The sequence below is a fragment of the Amblyraja radiata genome, chromosome 30 (genome assembly GCF_010909765.2).
Source record: "Amblyraja radiata isolate CabotCenter1 chromosome 30, sAmbRad1.1.pri, whole genome shotgun sequence".
Classification (NCBI taxonomy): domain Eukaryota; kingdom Metazoa; phylum Chordata; class Chondrichthyes; order Rajiformes; family Rajidae; genus Amblyraja; species Amblyraja radiata.
The window spans coordinates 9,939,908-9,960,776 of record NC_045985.1 but is presented as its reverse complement, the minus strand read 5'-3'; the positions used below and the strand labels follow the sequence as shown (position 1 = coordinate 9,960,776).

Below are 20,869 nucleotides of genomic sequence, written 5' to 3'. Positions count from 1 at the left end.
ACCAGAAATGTCACCTATCCACGTTATGCAGAGATGCTGCCTGACCCTCTGAGTGACTCCAGCACTCTGTGTCTATCTTTGGTGTAAAGCAGCATCTGCAGTTCCTTTTGATTACATCGATTTAAAATTTGCTGCCTACTCTTCGGGTTATATTTAACCTGTGAGTCATCTATACTTGCAATTTTTAGAGCAAGGCTAATTAAGGCTTTAAGTAGTCTTGCTATTTTTGTGTTTCTGTAACACTGCAGAGCCGTGGGTTGTTGCGGCTGTCGCTTCTAGGCAGGTGAGAGCAGGGCTGTGAGCGAGGCGCCCAGCACGTGTTCACGTGTCTAAACCCCAGGTTCAGCTTCTGTTCGTTAGTTTCCTGTTCACATGCCTGGCTGGGCCTGGGAATTCCCCCCCCCCCCCCCATCAATGATATTGTGCAGGCAATTCCTGGATTACAAATACCCGATTCATGGCCAAACCGAGTTCAAGTTCACTTTTATTGTCACTTGCACCAATTGGGACAGTGAAATTTGAGTCTCCATACAGCCATGCAAATAAAAAAAGTACAGAATGCACAATAGAATCTACCATAAACATCCCCATGAAGCAGAATCAACGTTTACCACTGTTGAGGGAAGGTCTTGGCTCTTGGTTCTTGGTTCTTGGTTTCTTGGTCCTCCAAAATATTCCAAATGGAATTTAAACTGGAGGTGGTGAAGGGAGGGCTTAAGCCAGAAAGGGTTATTGGGAAGAAAGAGCTACTTTAAATTTAGTTGCATCTGGTTGGGTAACTATAGTTGGGTGGAGATTATTCCATGCTTTAATTGTGCGGGGGAAGAACGAATTGCTGTACACATCTGTCTTTGTAGCTGGGATCACAAATTGGATCGAATGCCCTTGTCTGCTCCTAATTGGTTTGGGTTTGGTGTAGGTCTTGTAGTCTATGTCGAGCTGACCATTTAACATTTTGTAAAAACAGGTCAAACGGTGAGCTTCACGTCTGTCTTGGAGAGGGTTCCTTCCACCCCAGAGAATTCAGAAGTTTGGTGACACTCGCTTCTCTCTCATAGGTGTTAGTAACAAATCGAGCTGCCTGTCTTTGGACACGTTCGATGGAAGAAATGTTTTTATTTGCGTATGGGTCCCATGCTGCAACTGCGCAGTCCAAATGAGGTCCAACGAGGGTGAAGTATAGCTTCTCCTTGACAGAAGTTGAACAATGAAGTAGTGTCACCATACATATGGATGCCCTACATACAAGTCCTTAGGATGGCACGGTGGGTGCAGCAGTAGGGTTTCGACATGTAACATTGTCCCTCGAGTGTGTGGGACTATGTGTGTGGGAGTGTGTGTTAATATGTGTGTGGGAGTGTGTGTTAATATGCGGGGATCGCTGGTCGGCACAGACTCGGTGGGCCGAAGGGCCTGTTTCTGCGTTGTATCTCTATACTAAAAACTAAACTAAATGCGGACTGGGGCAGAGCTGTTCCAGAAAGCTAGCTGAGATACGACCTGGCAGTACAATATATTTAAGGTACACAAAAATGCTGGAGAAACTCAGCGGGTGCAGCAGCATCTATGGAGCGAAGGAAATAGGCGACGTTTCGGGCCGAAACCCTTCTTCAGACTGATGGGGGGTGGGGGGGAGAAGGAAGGAAAAAGAGAGGAGGAGCAGCCCGAGGGCGGGGGGATGGGAGGAGACGGCTCGAGGGTTAAGGAAGGGGAGGAGACAGCAAGGGCTAGCAGAATTGGGAGAATTCAACGTTCATGCCATCCGGACGCAAGCAACCCAGGCGGAATATGAGGTGCTGTTCCTCCAATTTCCGGTGTTGCTCACTCTGTCAATGGAGGAGACCCAGGACAGAGAGGTCGGATTGGGAATGGGAGTGGAGCCGAACACCTCCGCTCAGTCCGCAATAACCTACCTGAACTCCCGGTGGCTCAGCACTTCAACTCCCCCTCCCATTCCCAATCCGACCTCTCTGCCCTGGGTCTCCTCCATTGCCAGAGTGAGCAACACCGGAAATTGGAGGAACAGCACCTCATATTCCGCCTGGGTTGCTTGCGTCCGGATGGCATGAACGTTGAATTCTCCCAATTTTGCTAGCCCTTGCTGTCTCCTCCCCTTCCTTAACCCTCGAGCTGTCTCCTCCCACCCCCCGCCCTCGGGCTCCTCCTCCTCCCTTTTTCCTTCCTTCTCCCCCCCACCCCCCATCAGTCTGAAGAAGGGTTTCGGCCCGAAACGTCGCCTATTTCCTTCGCTCCATAGATGCTGCTGCACCCGCTGAGTTTCTCCAACATTTTTGTGTACCTTCGATCTTCCAGCATCTGCAGTTCCTTCTTGAGTACAATATATTTAGTTTGGTTTAGTTCAGTTTAGAGATTACAGCGTGGAAACAGGCCCTTCGGCCCACCGAGTCCGCACTGACCAGCGATCCCAGCACAAGGCTATTTTACAAGCACCCTGGGGATTATTTACATTTATGCCAGGCAAATTAATCTTTTGGAGTGTGGGAGGAAACCGAAGATCTCGGAGAAAACCCACGCAGGTCACGGGGAGAACGTGCAAACTCCGTACGGCCCGCACCCGTAGTCTGGATGGAACCCGGGTCTCCGGCGCTGCATTCGCTGTAAGGCAGCAACTCTACCGCTGCGCCACCGTGACTGCCCTTTGTAGAAGATTGTAAGAGTCGGTGGAGACAAGGGAAATATTCCTCATTCTCCTTGGACTCTGACATAGAAACATAGAAACATAGAAACATAGAAACATAGAATATAGGTGCAGGAGTAGGCCATTCGGCCCTTCGAGCCTGCACCGCCATTCAATATGATCATGGCTGATCATCCAACTCAGTGTCCTGTACCTGCCTTCTCTCCATACCCCCTGATCCCTTTAGCCACAAGGGCCACATCTAACTCCCTCTTAAATATAGCCAATGAACTGTGTCCTCAACTACTTTCTGTGGCAGAGAATTCCACAGATTCACCACTCTCTGTGTGAAAAATGTTTTTCTCATCTCGGTCCTAAAGGATTTCCCCCTTATCCTTAAACTGTGTGACCCCTTGTTCTGGACTTCCCCAACATCGGGAATAATCTTCCTGCATCTAGCCTGTCCAACCCCTTTTCAGAATGGAGCGGCTGGGGTTGCACACTCTGGAATTTAGAAGGATGAGAGGGAATCACATTGAGGATTTCCCCCTTATCCTTAAACTGTGTGACCCCTTGTCCTGGACTGGTCATGAGATCAGCCATGATTGAATGGCAGAGTAGAGTCGATGGGCCGAATGGCCTAATTCTACCCTAGGAACCTACGAACATCTTCTCCAAGGTGATTATTGTTCCCCTTGGGGGGTGCCTGACCGACGATGGGATGGGACAGCATCCCAGGATGTCATGGCCATCTCCATGGTGTTCCTGGCTGCTTCATGCCCCAGCTGATCCCTGCTCCCCTTCAGCCGCCTGACCAGTGATGGGATGGGCTTGCAGCCCTGCTGGGCGTAGAGGCGATGCCTGGCCTTGTAGTAGCTCAGGCCGTCCACCATGGTCTCTGCCCGGGGGTCCCGGGGGTAGAAGCCCCTGCGATCCATCAGCAGCCGGGCGCACTGCGCCACGTGCGGCCGGTCCAAGGGGAAGAGGGGGATGAAGTTCACCTCCCTCCAGACCGGGTGCCGCCTGGTGGTCAGTCGGGCCAGCTTCTCGCTGACCCTCCGCGCCCGGGTGGTCTCTCCGTGGACCGAGGGGCGGAGGGTGGAACGGGAGATCACCTCTCGGCCGATGCTGCTGAGGAGGATGTAGACGGCTCCGGTGGGGTCAGTGGATGCCAACAGGCTCCCCAACAAGTCCAGGATCTCGGGCGAGGCATGCTCGACATGGTCTAGGAGGACCACCGGGACCTGGTGGGACAGCTGAGCCCGGGAGAGAGTATCTGACACCAGGGTGCTGAGATCCAACAAGGATTGGTGCTTGAGTGAGCACTGGAGGACCAGTTGAGGATCTAGGGCGGACCTGAAGTGCTTGGCGATCAGCCTTCCCATGTAGGTCTTGCCTACCCCTGTGGGACCATTGACGGAAAGGGCCAGGGGCTTGGGGTGGACGTACGTGGCCAAATAACGTCTCAGTAGCTTGGTCAACCTGTTGATGGCCAAGGTCTGTCCCACCAGCTCCTGGTGAAGGGTCTTCTCGAGGTGGGCGATGTCGTAGGTCAGGAGGTTCTGCTCCAGGCTCTTGTCCTGGTACACCTGGAAGGCAACCACCCCGCAGAGGAGGTAGAGGGCGCACATGACCGTTGTGTCCGACACGTGCCACCCCACGCGGCCCCGCCTCCGCTTCTTGCCGCCCGCAGGCTTCTTCTTGGCGGGACGCCGGAGGGCAGCCACCTTGGGCTGGCGTCTGCCGCGCCCCAGGCGCACCACCAGCCGCAATCTCGACGCCGCGCCCCACGGGCGTAGCCTCTTCTCCGCCTCCATCTTGCTCCGTCTCCTGACGGGAAGAAGAGGAAAAGTCGCGTGGGTTAAAACGATAACAAACGCCTGTGGTACAGCGGTAGCGTTGCCACCTTGCTAGCGTTCACCGTGCCAGAGACCCGGGTTCCATCCCAGCCACGGGTGCCTGTCCATACAGAGTTTGTACTTTCACCCCGTCACCTGCTGGTGATAGAACGTTCACTTGCCTGAAAACACCTGGGAAGAAACTGTGTTCAAGAAGGAACTGTGCAGATGCTGGAAAATCGAAGGTACACAAAAAAGCTGGAGAAACTCAGCGGGTGCAGCAGCATCTATGGAGCGAAGGAAATAGGCAACGTTTCGGCCCGAGCTTCAACTGAGTTTCTACAGCTTTTTTGTGTACCTGGGAAGAAACTGTCCCTGAATCTGGAGGTGGTGTGCGTTTTCACACTTCTGTACCTCTTTTAAGATTAGACAATTGACAATAGACAATAGACAATAGGTGCAGGAGTAGAGGCCATTCGGCCCTTCGAACCATTCAATGTGATCTTGGCTGATCATCCCCAATCAGTAGCCCGTTCCTGCCTTCTCTCCATATTCCCTGACTCCGCTATCTTTAAGAGCCCTATCTTGCTCTCTCTTGAAAGTATCCAGAGAACTGGCCTTCACCAGTTTAAGAATAAGGGGTAAGCCATTTATGGAGATGAGGAAAAACTTTTTCTCACAGAGTGTTGTGAGTCTGTGGAATTATCTATGAAATTCTCTGTGAAATTCTCCTCTCAGATGTGAAAACGAGGGTGTGAGCTATAGGGAGAGGTTGAGTAGGCTGGGTCTCTATTCCATGGAGTGCATGGAGCAACATTTAAAAGATAGGTATATGGGTAGGAAAGGTTTAGAGCAGGGGTCGGCAAACTTGTTCTGCATAGGGGCCGGGACACGTCTGTGAGCGGATGGCGGGCCACATCTATCACGTGTACACATGGATCCCGCATGAGAAACTCAGCGGGTGAGGCAGCCTCATGCAATCCTTGTGTGTCTCACCCGCTGAGTTTCTCCAGTATTTTTTGTCTACCTTCGATTTTTACCGGATCATTACGGGAAAATATATCCGCCTGCGGGCGACGGGCCGCATTCGGCCCGGGGGCCGAAGGTTGCCAACCCCAGGTTTAGACAGACAGGGTGTTGGAGTAGCTCAGCGAGTCAGGCAGCATCTCAGGCGAACATTTCCTCTCGTCCCTAAAACATATTCACACGATCGGGGAACTTGTTGCTGGTTTTGGAAGCAGGATCATTGCGCTAGGGAGTTGGGAGGGGGGGTATCTGTGGGAGAGACACACAAAATGCCGCAGTAACTCAGCGGGACAGGCAGCATCTCTGGCGAGAAGGAACGGGTGAACTTTCAGGTCGAGAGACTTCTTCAGACTGAGAGTCAGGGGAGAAGTGAGACTAGTGATATATGGAAGGGTAAGATGTGAAAACGAGAGATCAAAGCAGACGATGCTCAAGGGGAATGCAAAGTGGTTCATTGTTGGCTGAGGGGAAGGTGACAAGGGGGGGGGGTACAATCAGTAACATTTGATCAGGGGGACAGTGAAACTGGTAAGAAAAGTTCAAGTTCAAGTCTCGCTAGAATTCAGAAGATTGAGGGGTATATCTTATAGAAACGTACAAAATTCTTAAGGGGTTGGACAGACTAGATGCAGGAAGATTGTTCCCGATGTTGGGGAAGTCCAGAACAAGGGGTCACAGTTTAAGGATAAGGGGGAAATCTTTTAGGACCGAGATGAGAAAAAACATTTTTCAGACACAGAGAGTGGTGAATCTGTGGAATTCTCTGCCACAGAAGGTAGTTGAGGCCGCAGTTCATTGGCTATATTTAAGAGGGAGTTAGATGTGGCCCTTGTGGCTAAAGGGATCAGGGGGTATGGAGAGAAGGCAGGTACAGGATACTGAGTTGGATGATCAGCCATGATCATATTGAATGACGGTGAAGGCTCGAAGGGAGAGAAGGCAGGTACAGGATACTGAGTTGGATGATCAGCCATGATCATATTGAATGGCGGTGCAGGCTCGAAGGGTCGAATGGCCTACTCCTGCACCTATTTTCTATGTTTCTATGTTTATTGTCATGTGTCCCTGATAGGACAATGACATTCTTGCTTTGCTTCAGCACAGGGTGGGGGAGGGATGGAGAGAGAGGGAAAGCCAGGGCTACTTGAAGTTAGAGACGTCAATGTTCATACCGCTGGGGTGTAAGTTGCCCAAGCCAAATATCAGGTGCTGTTCCTCCAACTTGCGTTGGGCCTCACTCACTCCGACAGTGGAGGAGGTCCAGGGCAGAAAGGTCAGTGTGGGGATGCGAGGGGGGGGGGGGGGTAAAGCGTTTACAACCAGGAGAAAACATCGGCTGAGCGGAGGGGTTCAGCTCAACGATCGGCGAGCCTGCGCTTGGTCTTGCAGAGGAGAGGGAACGATGGGATTGCTGGGGACTGGGCGTGAGCTAGCACGGGCTGGATGGGCTGAGTGGCCTCGCTGGTTGAGGTTCTCACCTGTGGCTGGACATGCGTCTGACTGCCTCCATCTTCAATTGACTGTGCACTGGTTTGGCACCAGCGAATCTCGGGTCTCCCTCTGGTCACCCTCCACCCCCCCCTCCAGCAGAAGGTCTTAGATCCCACCCTGAGATCTGTCTATCCCTGGACCCCACAGCTCCACCTTTAACTTTAGACCTTGGATTTAGAGATACAGAGCGGAAACAGGCCCTTCGGCCCACCCCGCCCGTGCCGACCAGCCCACACACTAACCCATACACACACTAGAGACAATGTTACATCTTACCGAAGCCAATTATCCTGCAAGCCTGTATGTCTTTGAAGCCTTTTTCAATAATGAAGCCTTAGTTCCTTCTTTCAATTGAAGCAATTTCCTCTGTTGCCTTGCCGGGTTCCTGTTCCGCGGGCGAACAAATAACTTAAGGGGCGGCACGATGGTGACAGCACAAGAGACCCATGATCGATCCTGACAACGGGTGCTGGCTGTAGAGGTTGCGGAGGCTGGGACTCTACTCTTTAGAACGCAGGGCGATGAGGGGGTGATCTTGTACAGGTGTATGAAATCACGAGGGGAATAGATCGGGTAGAGTCCCTTGCCCAGACTAGGTGAATCGAGGACCAGAGGACATAGGTTCAAGGTGAAGGGGAAAAGATCGAATAGGAATCCGAGGGGTAACTTTTTCACACAAAGGGTGGTGGGTGTATGGAACAGGCTGCCAGAGGAGGTAACCATATAACCATATAACAATTACAGCACGGAAACAGGCCATCTCGGCCCTACAAGTCCGTGCCGAACAACTTTTTTCCCTTAGTCCCACCTGCCTGCACTCATACCATAACCCTCCATTCCCTTCTCATCCATATGCCTATCCAATTTATTTTTAAATGATACCAACGAACCTGCCTCCACCACTTCCACTGGAAGCTCATTCCACACCGCTACCACTCTCTGAGTAAAGAAGTTCCCCCTCATGTTACCTCTAAACTTCTGTCCCTTAATTCTGAAGTCATGTCCTCTTGTTTGAATCTTCCCTATTCTCAAAGGGAAAAGCTTATCCACGTCAACTCTGTCTATCCCTCTCATCATTTTAAAGACCTCTATCAAGTCCCCCCTTAACCTTCTGCGCTCCAGAGAATAAAGACCTAACTTATTCAACCTTTCTCTGTAACTTAGTTGTTGAAACCCAGGCAACATTCTAGTAAATCTCCTCTGTACTCTCTCTATTTGTTGACATCCTTCCTATAATTGGGCGACCAAAATTGTACACCATACTCCAGATTTGGTCTCACCAATGCCTTGTACAATTTTAACATTACATCCCAGCTTCTATACTCAATGCTCTGATTTATAAAGGTTAGCATACCAAAAGCTTTCTTTACCACCCTATCTATATGAGATTCCACCTTCAAGGAACTATGCACGGTTATTCCCAGATCCCTCTGTTCAACTGTATTCTTCAATTCCCTACCATTTACCATGTACGTCCTATTTTGATTTGTCCTGCCAAGGTGTAGCACCTCACATTTATCAGCATTAAATCCATCTGCCATCTTTCAGCCCATTCTTCCAAATGGCCTAAATCACTCTGTAGACTTTGGAAATCCTCTTCATTATCCACAACACCCCCTATCTTGGTATCATCTGCATACTTACTAATCCAATTTACCACCCCTTCATCCAGATCATTGATGTACATGACAAACAACAAAGGACCCAACACAGATCCCTGAGGCACCCCACTAGTCACCTGCCTCCAACCCGACAAACAGCCATCCACCATTACCCTCTGGATTCTCCCATTCAGCCACTGTTGAATCCATCTTGCTACTCCTGCATTTATACCCAACAGTTGAACCTTCTTAACCAACCTTCCATGAGGAACCTTGTCAAATACCTTACTAAAGTCCATAAAGACAACATCCACTGCTTTACCCTCGTCAATTTCCCTAGTAATCTCTTCAAAAAATTCAAGAAGATTAGTCAAACATGACCTTCCAGGCACAAATCCATGCTGACTGTTCCTAATCAGACCCTGTTTATCCAGATGCTTATATATATTATCTCTAAGTATCTTTTCCATTAATTTGCCCACCACTGAAGTCAAACTAACAGGTCTATAATTGCTAGGTTTATTCTTAGAACCCTTTTTAAACAATGGAACAACATGCGCAGTACGCCAATCCTCCGGCACAATTCCCGTTCTAATGACATTTGAAATATTTCTGTCACAGCCCCGGCTATTTCTACACTAACTTCCCTCAATGTCCTAGGGAATATCCTGTCAGGACCTGGAGACTTATCCACATTAATATAGCTGTAGAAACCCTTTGGATTTACTTTCACCTTACTTGCCAAAGCAACCTCATATCTTCTTTTAGCTTTTCTAATTTCTTTCTTAAGATTCTTTTTACATTCCTTATACTCCTCAAGCACCTCATTTACTTCATGCTGCCTATAATTATTGTAGATCTCCCTCTTTTTCCGAACAAGATGTCCAATTTCCCTTGAAAACCAGGGCTCTTTCCAATTTTTACTATTTCCTTTCAACCGAACAGGAACATAAAGATTCTGTACTCTTAAATTTTCCCCTTTAAATGTACTCCATTTCTCTTCTACATCCTTCCCATAAAACAAAATGTCCCAGTTCACTCCTTTTAAATAATTTCGCATCTCATCAAAGTTAGCCTTTCTCCAATCAAAAATCTCAACCCTAGGTCCAGTTCTGACCCTCTCCATAATTATATTGAAACTAATGGTATTGTGATCACTGGACCCGAAGTGCTCCCCAACGCATACCTCCGCCACCTGTCCCGTCTCATTTCCTAACAGGAGGTCCAGCACTGCCCCTCCTCTAGTAGGTACCTCTATGTATTGCTGCAAAAACTATCCTGCACACATTTTACAAACTCCAAACCATCCAGCCGATTTACCGAATGTGTTTCCCAGTCTATGTGTGGAAAGTTGAAATCTCCCACAATCACTACTTTGTGCTTACTACTAATATCTGCTATCTCCTTATATATTTCCTCTTCCAATTCTTGATCCCCATTTGGCGGTCTATAATACACCCCTATAAGTGTTGCTACCCCTTTACCACTTCTCAGTTCCACCCAAATAGCCTCCCTAGACGAGCCCTCTAATCTATCCTGCCAAAGCACTGCTGTAATATCTTCCCTGACAAGCAATGCAACACCTCCACCTCTTGCCCCTCCAATTCTATCACACCTGAAGCAACGAAATCCTGGAATATTTAGTTTCCAATCACAGCCCTCCTGCAACCATGTTTCACTGATCGCCACAACATCATACTTCCCGGTGTCTATCCAGACTCTAAGCTCATCCACCTTTCTTACAATGCTCCTAGCATTAAAATATGCACATTTAAGAAACCCCCCGCCACTTATTCTCTGTTTATTTCCTTTTTTTTCTTCCTCCTCTTGTGCCCGAGTGCTTCCCTTTTCTGCTTCCTGCCTCCCATTCTGTCTACTAGCTTTCTCTATTTGAGTCCCTCGCCCCAACCATTCTAGTTTAAAGTCTCCCCAGTAGCCTTTGCAAATTTCCCCGCCAGGATATTGGTCCCCCTCGGGTTCAAGTGCAACCCATCCTTTCTGTACAGGTCCCACCTTCCCCAAAAGAAGTCCCAATGATCCAGAAACTTGAATCCCTGCCCTCTGCACCAGCCTTTCAGCCACGCATTTATCCTCCACCTCGCTCCATTCCTACTTTCACTGTCCCGTGGCACAGGCAGTAATCCTGAGATTGTTACCTTTTTGGTCCTTTTCATTAACTCTCCTCCCAACTCCCTAAATCCTCCCTTCAGGACCTCTTCCCTTTTTTTACCTATGTCATTGTACCTATATGTACCACAACCTCAGGCTCCTCTCCCTCTGATTTCAGGATATCTTGGACGCGTTGAGACACGTCCGAGACCTTGGCACCAGGGAGGCAGACCACCATCCTGGTCTCCCGACTGCGTCCACAGAATCGCCTATCCGACCCCCTAACAATAGAGTCCCCAATTACTATTGCCCTCTTCTTTTTGTCCCTACCTTCAGGAGTAACAGGGCCGGTCTCTGTGCTGGAGGCCCGTCCGCTCTCGCTACCCCCGGGTAGGCTGTCACCCCCATCCGTACTCAAACAGGAGTACTTATTTGCAAGGTGTACCGACATTGGAGTACTCACTCGTCCCTGCCTCTGCCCCTTGCCCTTCCTTAGCGTGACCCACATGTCTCTCTCCCGTGGTTTTGGAGTGACCACCTCCCTATAACTCCCCTCTATGACCTCCTCACTCTCCCTGACCAGACAGAGGTCATCGAGCTGCTGCTCCAGGATCCTAATACGGTCCCTTAGGAGCCCCATCTCGCTGCACCTGCTGCAGATGTGGACGTCTGGAGGGCCATCCGACACCATGACCTCCCACATCTGACATCCAGAACAGTACACTGCTCTGACTGTCATTCTCTCGCCTTACCCTGGATCCGATACCAGTATAATACAATAGAAACTGCTGGGAGAACTCAGCAGGTATCTGACTCACAACAGCTGCTCCCTCTTGACCTTTAAACTGCACCTTAATTATATAAACAAAAAGCTCTGTACCCTTAGCCCACTGTACCTTTACTAAAGCACTGTACCTTTAGCCCACTGTAACTTTAACCAGAAAGCAGAAATGCTAACCTGAGGTTGCACCCAATCAGCTGCTTCCTCTAGTCTGCTTCCACCAAACAGCGGCTTCCACCAGAACCCTCCCTGACCCTCCTCCACTCGCTCCAACGGTCCCGGGCCTCTGTAAAAGCAAGCCCAGCGCTCGATTTATATACTCACCGCCCTGACCCTCCTCCACTCTCTCCAACGGTCCCGGGCCTCTGGGACTGGAACTGTCCCAACGTTTAAGAAAAAGTTAGACAGGTACATGGATAGGACAGGTTTGGAGGGATATGGACCAAGCGCAGGCAAGTGGGACTAGTGTAGCTGGGACATTGTTGGCCGGTGTGGGCAAGTTGGGCCGAAGGGCCTGTTTCCACACTATTTCACTCAAGGACTCTTGTGTGTGTGTGTATATATATACTCAAACTGAACTTTGTTTTTACATAGAAACATAGAAAATAGGTGCTGGAGGAGGCCATTCGGCCCTTCGAGCCAGCACCGCCTTTTATTATGATCATGGTTGATCGTCCCCTATCAATAACCCGTGCCTGCCTTCTCCCCATATCCCTTGACTCCACTAGCCCCTAGAGCTCTATCTAACTCTCTTTTAAATTCATCCAGTGATTTGGCCTCCACTGCCCTCTGTGGCAGGGAATTCCACAAATTCACCACTCTCTGGATGAAAAAGTTTTTTCTCATCTCACAGTCTTAAATGGCCTCCCCTTTATTCTTAGACTGTACGGCCCCTGGTTCTGGACTCCCCCAACATTGGGAACATTTTTTCTGCCCCTAGCTTGTCCTGTCCTTTTATGATTTTGTACATTTCTATAAGATCACCCTCTTATCCTTCTAAACTCCAGCGAATACAAGCCCAGTCTTTCCCGATCTTTCCTCAGGTGACAGTCCCGCCAACCCGGGGATTAACCTGGTGAACTGCCTCAAGAGCAAGGATGTCCTTCCTCAAATTCATTTATTATATGTGAAGCAGTGAAGAAAGCAAATGGTATGTTAGCATTCATAGCAAAAGGATTTGAGTATAAGATCAGGGAGGTTCTACTGCAGTTGTACAGGGTCTTGGTGAGACCACACCTGGAGTATTGCGTACAGTTTTGGTCTCCTAATCTGAGGAAGGACATTCTTGCCATAGAGGGAGTACAGAGAAGGTTCACCAGACTGATTCCTGGGATGTCAGGACTTTCATATGAAGAAAGACTGGATAGACTCGGCTTGTACACGCTAGAATTTAGAAGATACTGGGGGGATCTTATAGAAACTTACAAAATTCTTAAGGGGTGGGACAGGCTAGATGCAGGAAGATTATTCCCGATGTTGGGGAAGTCCAGAACTAGGGGTCACAGTTTAAGGATAAGAGGGAAGTCTTTTAGGACCGAGATGAGAAAATCATTTTTTACTCAGAGACTGGTGAATCTGTGGAATTCTCTGCCACAGAAGGTAGTTGAGGCCAGTTCATTGGCTGGATTTAAGAGGGAGTTAGATGTGGCCCTTGTGGCTAAAGGGATCAGGGGGTATGGAGAGAAGGCAGGGATGGGATACTGAGTTGGATGATCAGCCATGATCATATTGAATGGCGGTGCAGGCTCGAAGGGCCGAATGGCCTACTCCTGCACCTATTGTCTATGTTTCTATGTTTCTATATTGTTTACAATGTACTATGTTTACATATTCTGTTGTGCTGCTGCAAGTAAGAATTTCATTGTGCTATCTGGAACATATGAGAATAAAACACTGGAGTCTGTGTTTAAGAAGGAACTGCAGATGCTGGAAAAATCGAAGGTAGACAAAAATGCTGGAGAAACTCAGCGGGTGCAGCAGCATCTATGGAGCGAAGGAAATAGGTCTCGACCCGAAACGTTGCCTATTCCTTCGCTCCATAGATTCTGGACTCTTGTGCGATGGATTGGGGACACACACTGCCCTCTGGTGGTCAGGCAGCACTCCACAAGATTTCTTGTTCCTTGTGAACCTCCCCTTCACCATTTTCGGGTAAACTGTTTCCTCCTGCATTCTCCTTTGCAAATATCTGTACCGTGTAGGTTATAGCTTCTGCAAACCTGACTCTCACTTTTAATTTTTAATATTGAAGAAGGGTCTCGACCCGAAACGTCGCCCATTCATAGAAACATAAAAACATAGACAATAAGTGCAGGAGTAGGCCATTCGGCCCTTCGAGCCTGCACTGCCATTCAATATGATCATGGCTGATCATCCAACACAGTATCCCGTACCTGCCTTCTCTCCATACCCCCTGATCCCTTTAGCCACAAGGGCCACATCTAACTCCCTCATAAATATAGCCAATGAACTGTGGCCTCAACTACCTTCTGTGGCAGAGAATTCCACAGATTCACCACTCTCTGTGTGAAAAATGTTTTCCTCATCTCGGTCCTAAAAGACTTCCCCCTTATCCTTAAACTGTGTGACCCCTAGTTCTGGACTTCCCCAACATCGGGAACAATCTTCCTGCATCTAGCCTGTCCAACCTCTTTTCAGAATGGAGCGGCTGGGCTTGTACACTCTGGAATTTAGAAGGATGAGAGGATATCTCATTGAAATGTATATGATTATTAAGGGTTCCTGATGTTGGGGGAGTCCAGAACCAGGGGCCACAGTTTAAGAATAAGGGATAAGCCATTTAGAACAGAGATGAGGAAACACTTTTTCTCATAGAGAGTTGTGAGTCTGTGGAATTCTCTGCCTCAGAGGGCGGTGGAGGCCGGTTCTCTGGATGCTTTCAAGAGAGAGCTAGATAGGGCTCTTAAAGATAGCGGAGTCAGGGGATATGGGGAGAAGGCAGGAACGGGGTACTGATTGGGGATGATCAGCCGTGATCACATTGAATGGCGGTGCTGACTCGAGTGGCCCAGCCCGAGGGTGGAACGGCACTCCCGTCGGAGCGGCCCAGCTCGAGGGAGGAACGGCACTCACGTGAGGGCGATCCGGCTTGAGGCTGGAACGGTGCTCGGGTGGCTGGGACGGCGTTCTGGCGGCGGTGGCCTGAGTCCGGGGTTTAGCCGCGGGCCAGCGGCTGCGTCCGTTGGACTGGAGGGCGGCAGCTTCGACCACCCCGGGCCGCGGTGTTTGAGCCGGCCCGTTTGCGGGGTTCGGTGAGCCGCGGGGCTGTTTGTACCATCGCCCGGTGGGGAATCGCCTCAGCACAGAGGGAGAAGAGGAGGGAAGAGACAGTAACCCTAAGATTTTTGCCTCCACCACAGTGAGGAGGTGCTTGGAGGACTCACTGTGGTGGTGTTAATTTGTGTTTATTGTTGTTATTATTGTATTATTGTATTATTGTATGTATGACTGCAGGCACGAAATTTCGTTCAGACCGTAAGGTCTGAATGACAATAAAGGCATTCAATTCAATTCAATTCAATTCAAATAGCCTACTCCTGCACCTATTGTCTATTGTCTATTGTCTAATCTTAAAGGAGGTACAGAAGTGTGAAAACGCACACCTCCAGATTCAGGGACAGTTTCTTCCCAGCTGTTATCAGGCAACTGAACATTCTATCACTAACTAGAGAGCGGTCCTGAACTACCAACTACCTCATTAGAGACCCTCGGACTATCTTTAATCTGACATTACTGAACTTTATCTTGCACTAAATGTCATTCCCTTTATCCTGTATCTGTACACTTTGTACAGCTTGATTGTAATTAGAGGCACACAGCACGGAAACAGGCCCTTCGACCCAACTTGCCCACGCCAACCAACATGCCCCCATCTACACTACTCCCACCTACCTGCATTTGGCCCATATCCCTCTAAACTTATCCTATCCATGTACCTGTCTATATGTTTCTGAAACGTTATGATACTAGCTGCCTTAACTACCTCCTCCGAGCAGCTCGTTCCATACACCCGCCAACCTTTATGTTAAAAAAATATATGTACAGTTTTTTCGCTGAATGGATATTTCACACAGATAGTGGTGAATCTCTGGAATTCTCTGCCACAGAAGGTAGTTGAGGCCTGTTTATTGGCTATATTTAAGAGGGAGTTAGATGTGGCCCTTGTGGTTAAAGGGATCACGGGGTATAGGGAGAAGGCACATACAGGATACTGAGTTGGATGATCAGCCATGATCATATTGAATGGCGGTGCTGGCTCGAAGGGCCGAATGGCCTACTCCTGCACCTAATTTCTATGTTTCTGTGTTTCTATGACAAAAAGAGAGACACAAAGAGAGAGATGGAGACAGACAGACAGACAGGGAGACAGACAGACAGGGAGACGGAGACAGACAGACAGGGAGAGGGAGACAGACAGGGAGACAGACAGACAGGGAGAGGGAGACGGACAGGCAGGGAGAGACAGACACAGACAGGGAGACAGACAGACAGGGAGAGGGAGACGGAGACAGACAGGGAGACAGACAGACAGGGAGAGGCAGATGGAGTCAGACAGAGAGACAGACAGACAGGGAGACGGAGACGGAGACAGACAGGGAGACAGACAGAGAGGGAGAGGGAGACGGACACAGACGGAGACAGACAGACAGGGAGAGGGAGGCGGAGACAGACAGGGAGACAGACCCCCAGGGAGAGGGAGACAGACAGACAGGGAGACAGACAGACAGGGAGAGGGAGACGGAGACAGACAGGGAGAGGGAGACGGAGACAGACAGACAGACAGGGAGAGGGAGACGGAGGCAGACGGGGAGATAGACAGGGGGACAATCATATAGAGACTTAGAGATGACGAGAGAGATTGTAATTGGTGTGATAGAGCATTGAAACAGGCCCTACGGTGTCACGGTGGCGCCGCGGTAGAGTTGCTGCCTTACAGCGCTTGCAGCGCCGGAGACCCGGGTTCCATCCCGACTACGGGTGCTGTCTGTACGGAGTTTGCACGTTCTCCCCGTGACCGCCTGTGTTTTCGCCGAGATATAGTCATAGAGTGATACAGTGTGGAAACAGGCCCTTCGGCCCAACTCACCCACACCGGCCAACAATGTCCCAGCTACACTAATCCCACTTGCCTGCGCTTGGTCCATATCCCTCCAAACCTGTCCTATCCACTGTTTCTTAAACGATGTGATAGTCCCAGCCTCAACTACCTCCTCTGCCAGCTTGTTCCATGCACCCACCACCCTCTGTGTGAAAAGGTTACCCCTCGGATTCCTATTAAATCTTTTCCCCTTCACCTTGAACCTATGTCCTCTGGTCCTCGATTCACCTACTCTGGGCAAGAGACTCTGTGCATCTTCCCGATCTATTCCTCTCATGATTGTGTACACCTCTATAAGATCACCCCTCATCCTCCTATGCTCTAAAGAATAGAGTCCCAACCTGCTCAACCTCTCCCTATAGCTCAGACCATCTAGTCCTGGTATCATCCTCGCAAATCTGCTCTGTACCCTTAGACAGACACAAAATGCTGGAGTAACTCAGCGGGACAGGCAGCATCTCTGGAGAGAAGGAATGGGTGACGTTTCGGGTCGAGACCCTTCTTCACTCAACTTCTCTCCAGAGATGCTGCCTGTCCCGCTGAGTTACTCCAGCATTGTCTATCTTTGGTGCGAACTGGCATCTGCAGTTCCTTCATACACACTTCTCTGTGCCCTTTCCTCCTTGACAACATCATTCCTCTAACATGGTGTGCAAAACTGAACACAATGCTCTAATTGCGGCCTCACCAACGTCTTATTCAACGGCAGCGTCAGCTCCCAACCTCCACACTCAATACTCTGACTGATGAAGGCCAGTGGGATAGCTACAGACTCGTACAGCACCAAAACAGGCCATTCGGCCCATTGTGGCCATGCCAACAATCTCATGCCCTTCACCAGCTCCTTAGCCATGGTCTAAGTTGCTTTACAGTCAATGAGGTGCCCATAGAAATATGGTGACTGCTGTATTAGAAACATAGAAACATAGAAATTAGGTGCAGGAGTAGGCCATTCGGCCCTTCGAGCCTGCACCGCCATTCTATATGATCATGACTGATCATCCAACTCAGTATCCTGTACCTGCCTTCTCTCCATACCCCCTGATCCCTTTAGCCACAAGGGCCACATCTAACTCCCTCTTAAATATAGCCAATGAACTGGCCTCAACTACCTTCTGTGGCAGAGAATTCCACAGATTCACCACTCTCTGTGTGAAAAATGTTTTCCTCATCTCGGTCCTAAAAGACTTCCCCCTTTATCCTTAAACTGTGACCCCTTGTTCTGGACTTCCCCAACATCGGGAACAATCTTCCTGCATCTAGCCTGTCCAACCCCTTAAGAATTTTGTACGTTTCTATAAGATCCCCCCTCAATCTTCTAAATTCTAGCGAGTACAAGCCGAGTCTATCCAGTCTTTCTTCATATGAAAGTCCCAACATCCCAGGAATCAGTCTGGTGAACCTTCTCTATACTCCCTCTATGGCAAGAATGTCTTTTCTCAGATTAGGAGACCAAAACTGTACGCAATACTCCAGGTGTGGTCTCACCAAGACCCTGTACAACTGCAGTAGAACCTCCCTGCTCCTATACTCAAATCCTTTTGCTATGAATGCTAACATACCATTCACTTTCTTCACTGCCTGCTGCACCTGCATGCCTTCTTTCAATGACTGGTGTACCATTAAATGCATTTCGTTGTCTCTGTACTGTACACTGACAATGACAATTAAAATTGAATCTGAATCTGAATGACACCCAGGTCTCGTTGCATCTCCCCTTTTCCTAATCGGCCACCATTCCGATAATAAGTAAGTATTGTAAGAAAATCAGCAGAATATTCATCTTGAAGAAGGCTGAACCATGTCCCTTAACGCATAGCTGCGGGGAGCTCACTTTCTTTAGTAACTTGTCAGTTTCTTTGTTGAACTAAATTAAGGCGCATGTTGCAATCAAAAGCGCTTGAACAATTGGTTGGGAAGAAAGCCAAACTGTAAGGTAGGTTTATTCACTGCTGGACTGGTGCCTGAAGTTTTTAAAGTGTTACGTGCGAATTATCATCTTTTTCCTGGCCTTAGAAACATAGAAAATAGGTGCAGGAGGAGGCCATTCGGCCCTTCGAGTTTATGAACTCAAGGCCACACCGAGACACCCTAATCTTACTCCAAAGATAAAGAAGCCTGTTTCTCAGTGGAAAGTTACTGAATGCTGGATCACATTAGTTAGCCCACTAAAAACCCTTGGGCAGTCACGGTCAAAGATCTTATACACGGTGGCGCAGCGGTAGAGTTGCTGCCTTACAGCGAATGCAGAGCCGGGGACCCAGGTTCAATCCTGACTACGGGTGCTGTCTGTACGGAGTTTGCACGCTATCCCCGTGACCTGCGTGGGTTTTCTCCGAGATCTTCGGTTTCCTCCCACACTCCAAAGACGTGTAGGTTTGCAGGTTAATTGGCTTTGGTGTAAATGTAAGAATTGTCCCCAGTGTGTGTAGGATAGTGTTAGTGTGCGGGGATCGCTGGTCGGCGCGGCGCCGGTGGGCCTGTTTCCGCGCTGTATCTCTAAAACTAAACTAAACAAGTGTACGTGACTAACCTTGCCCTCCCACCCCCCATCAGTCTGAAGAAGGGTTTCGGCCCGAAACGTCGCCTATTTCCTTCGCTCCATGGATGCTGCTGCACCCACTGAGTTTCCCCAGCAATTTTGTGCACCTTCTGCTATGAATGCTTTGTCCTCCTTGTCTGACAGGGTTATTGCTTATAAAGTAGCCACAAGCTAGATATTCACTCACGTATAGTGAAAATTATTCCAACACTCCGTACTCCATTTTCCTCCCACCTTCTTCCTGTTGTTCTGTCCTCTGGTCCGCTAAAATCTGGAGAGAGCATTCCTGGTTTGCAGTCAGGTGATCGTCCTTTGATAGTCGGTAGAATGTGTCCCCACCCTGGCTCCAGGCACATTCCAGCTCCTCAGTGGAAGAAGCCAACTGCTGGAGAAATCCTGCAGTGTGTGTGTGGGTGTGTGTGTGTGTGTGTGTGTGTGTGTGTGTGTGTGTGTGTGTGTGTGTGTGTGTGCGGTCGAGGCATCCAGAGAGAGGAGCTGGGTTTTAAAAAAATATTATACAAATGCTTTTATTCAAAAAAATAAAAAACCTACGTACAAATTAGCGCAATCAAAGATGGCCGATGTTGACAATTTTACAAACAAACGGTCATCAAATTAATATAACGGCAATTTTATCAGCAAGACACTCGGCCTCCAGCGGCGATCAGCATTGACGGAAGGGAACCAGGGTCCCCGTGGACACTGCGTGTGTGTTCCCCCCGCACGGAGGCGCAGGCAGCTGACAACAGCGTGGCTGTCGACTGCCCGCTGCCTGGACCTGAGAATGGCCGTCTTGACCAGGCCCAGGAGCAGACAGACAGGGAGATCCCCCCCTCCAGCATTTTTGTCTACCTTCGATTTTTCCAGCATCTGCAGTTCTTTCTTAAACAGTGTTTTATTGTCATATGTTCCAGATAGCACAATGAAATTCTTACTTGCAGCAGCACAACAGAATATGTAAACATAGTACACTGTAAACAATATAGAAACATAGAAAATAGGTGCAGGAGTAGGCCATTCGGCCTTTCGAGCCTGCACCGCAATTCAATATGATCATGGCTCATCATCCAACTCAGTATACCATCCCTGCCTTCTCTCCATACCCCCTGATCCCTTTAGCCACAAGGGCCACATCCAACTCCCTCTTAAATATAGCCAATGAACTTTGGCCTCAACTACCTTCTGTGGCAGAGAATTCCACAGATTCACCACTCTCTGTGTAAAAAATGTTTTCCTCATCTCGGTCCTGAAAGATTTCCCCCTTATCCTTAAACTGTGACCCCTAGTTCACCATTGGAAGGGGAGACTCACAAGACTGTGCTGTCTGGGCGGAGACTTAATTCATCAAGGCAAATGCGATCTCCTGGTGGCTCAGCACTTCAACTCCCCCTCCCGTTCCCACACTGACCTTTCTGTCCTGGGCCTCCTCCATTGTCAGTGAGGCCCAGCGCAAATTGGAGGAACATCACCTCATATTTGGCTTGTGCAGCTTACACCCCAGCAGTATGAACATTGACTTCTCTAACTTCAAGTAACCCTTGCTTCCCCTCTCTCTCCATCCCTCCCCCCACCCTAGTTCTCGACTAGTTTCATTGTCCACCTGATTGTATGCTCATTGTCACTTTCCCCACAGCTAACAATGTACTATTCTCCATTTATGTCAGAAGGAGCAGCAGATGCTGGTTAAAATCGAAGGTAGACACAAAATGCTGGAGTAACTCAGC

The 20,869-nt window shown here is 49.1% G+C and overlaps 1 protein-coding gene across 1 annotated transcript; it reads right to left on the bottom strand.

Annotated features, from left to right (window-relative positions):
• Positions 1-3,206: 3,206 nt before the first annotated feature.
• LOC116989856 (torsin-4A-like) lies at positions 3,207-19,434 on the bottom strand. Its single transcript, XM_033047425.1, has 2 exons — positions 19,333-19,434; positions 3,207-4,468 (listed from the first exon to the last, which is right to left on the bottom strand). The coding sequence occupies exon 2, from the start codon at positions 4,453-4,455 to the stop codon at positions 3,322-3,324; it is 1,134 nt and encodes a 377-aa protein (XP_032903316.1). The 5' UTR covers positions 4,456-4,468; positions 19,333-19,434; the 3' UTR covers positions 3,207-3,321.
• Positions 19,435-20,869: the final 1,435 nt, after the last annotated feature.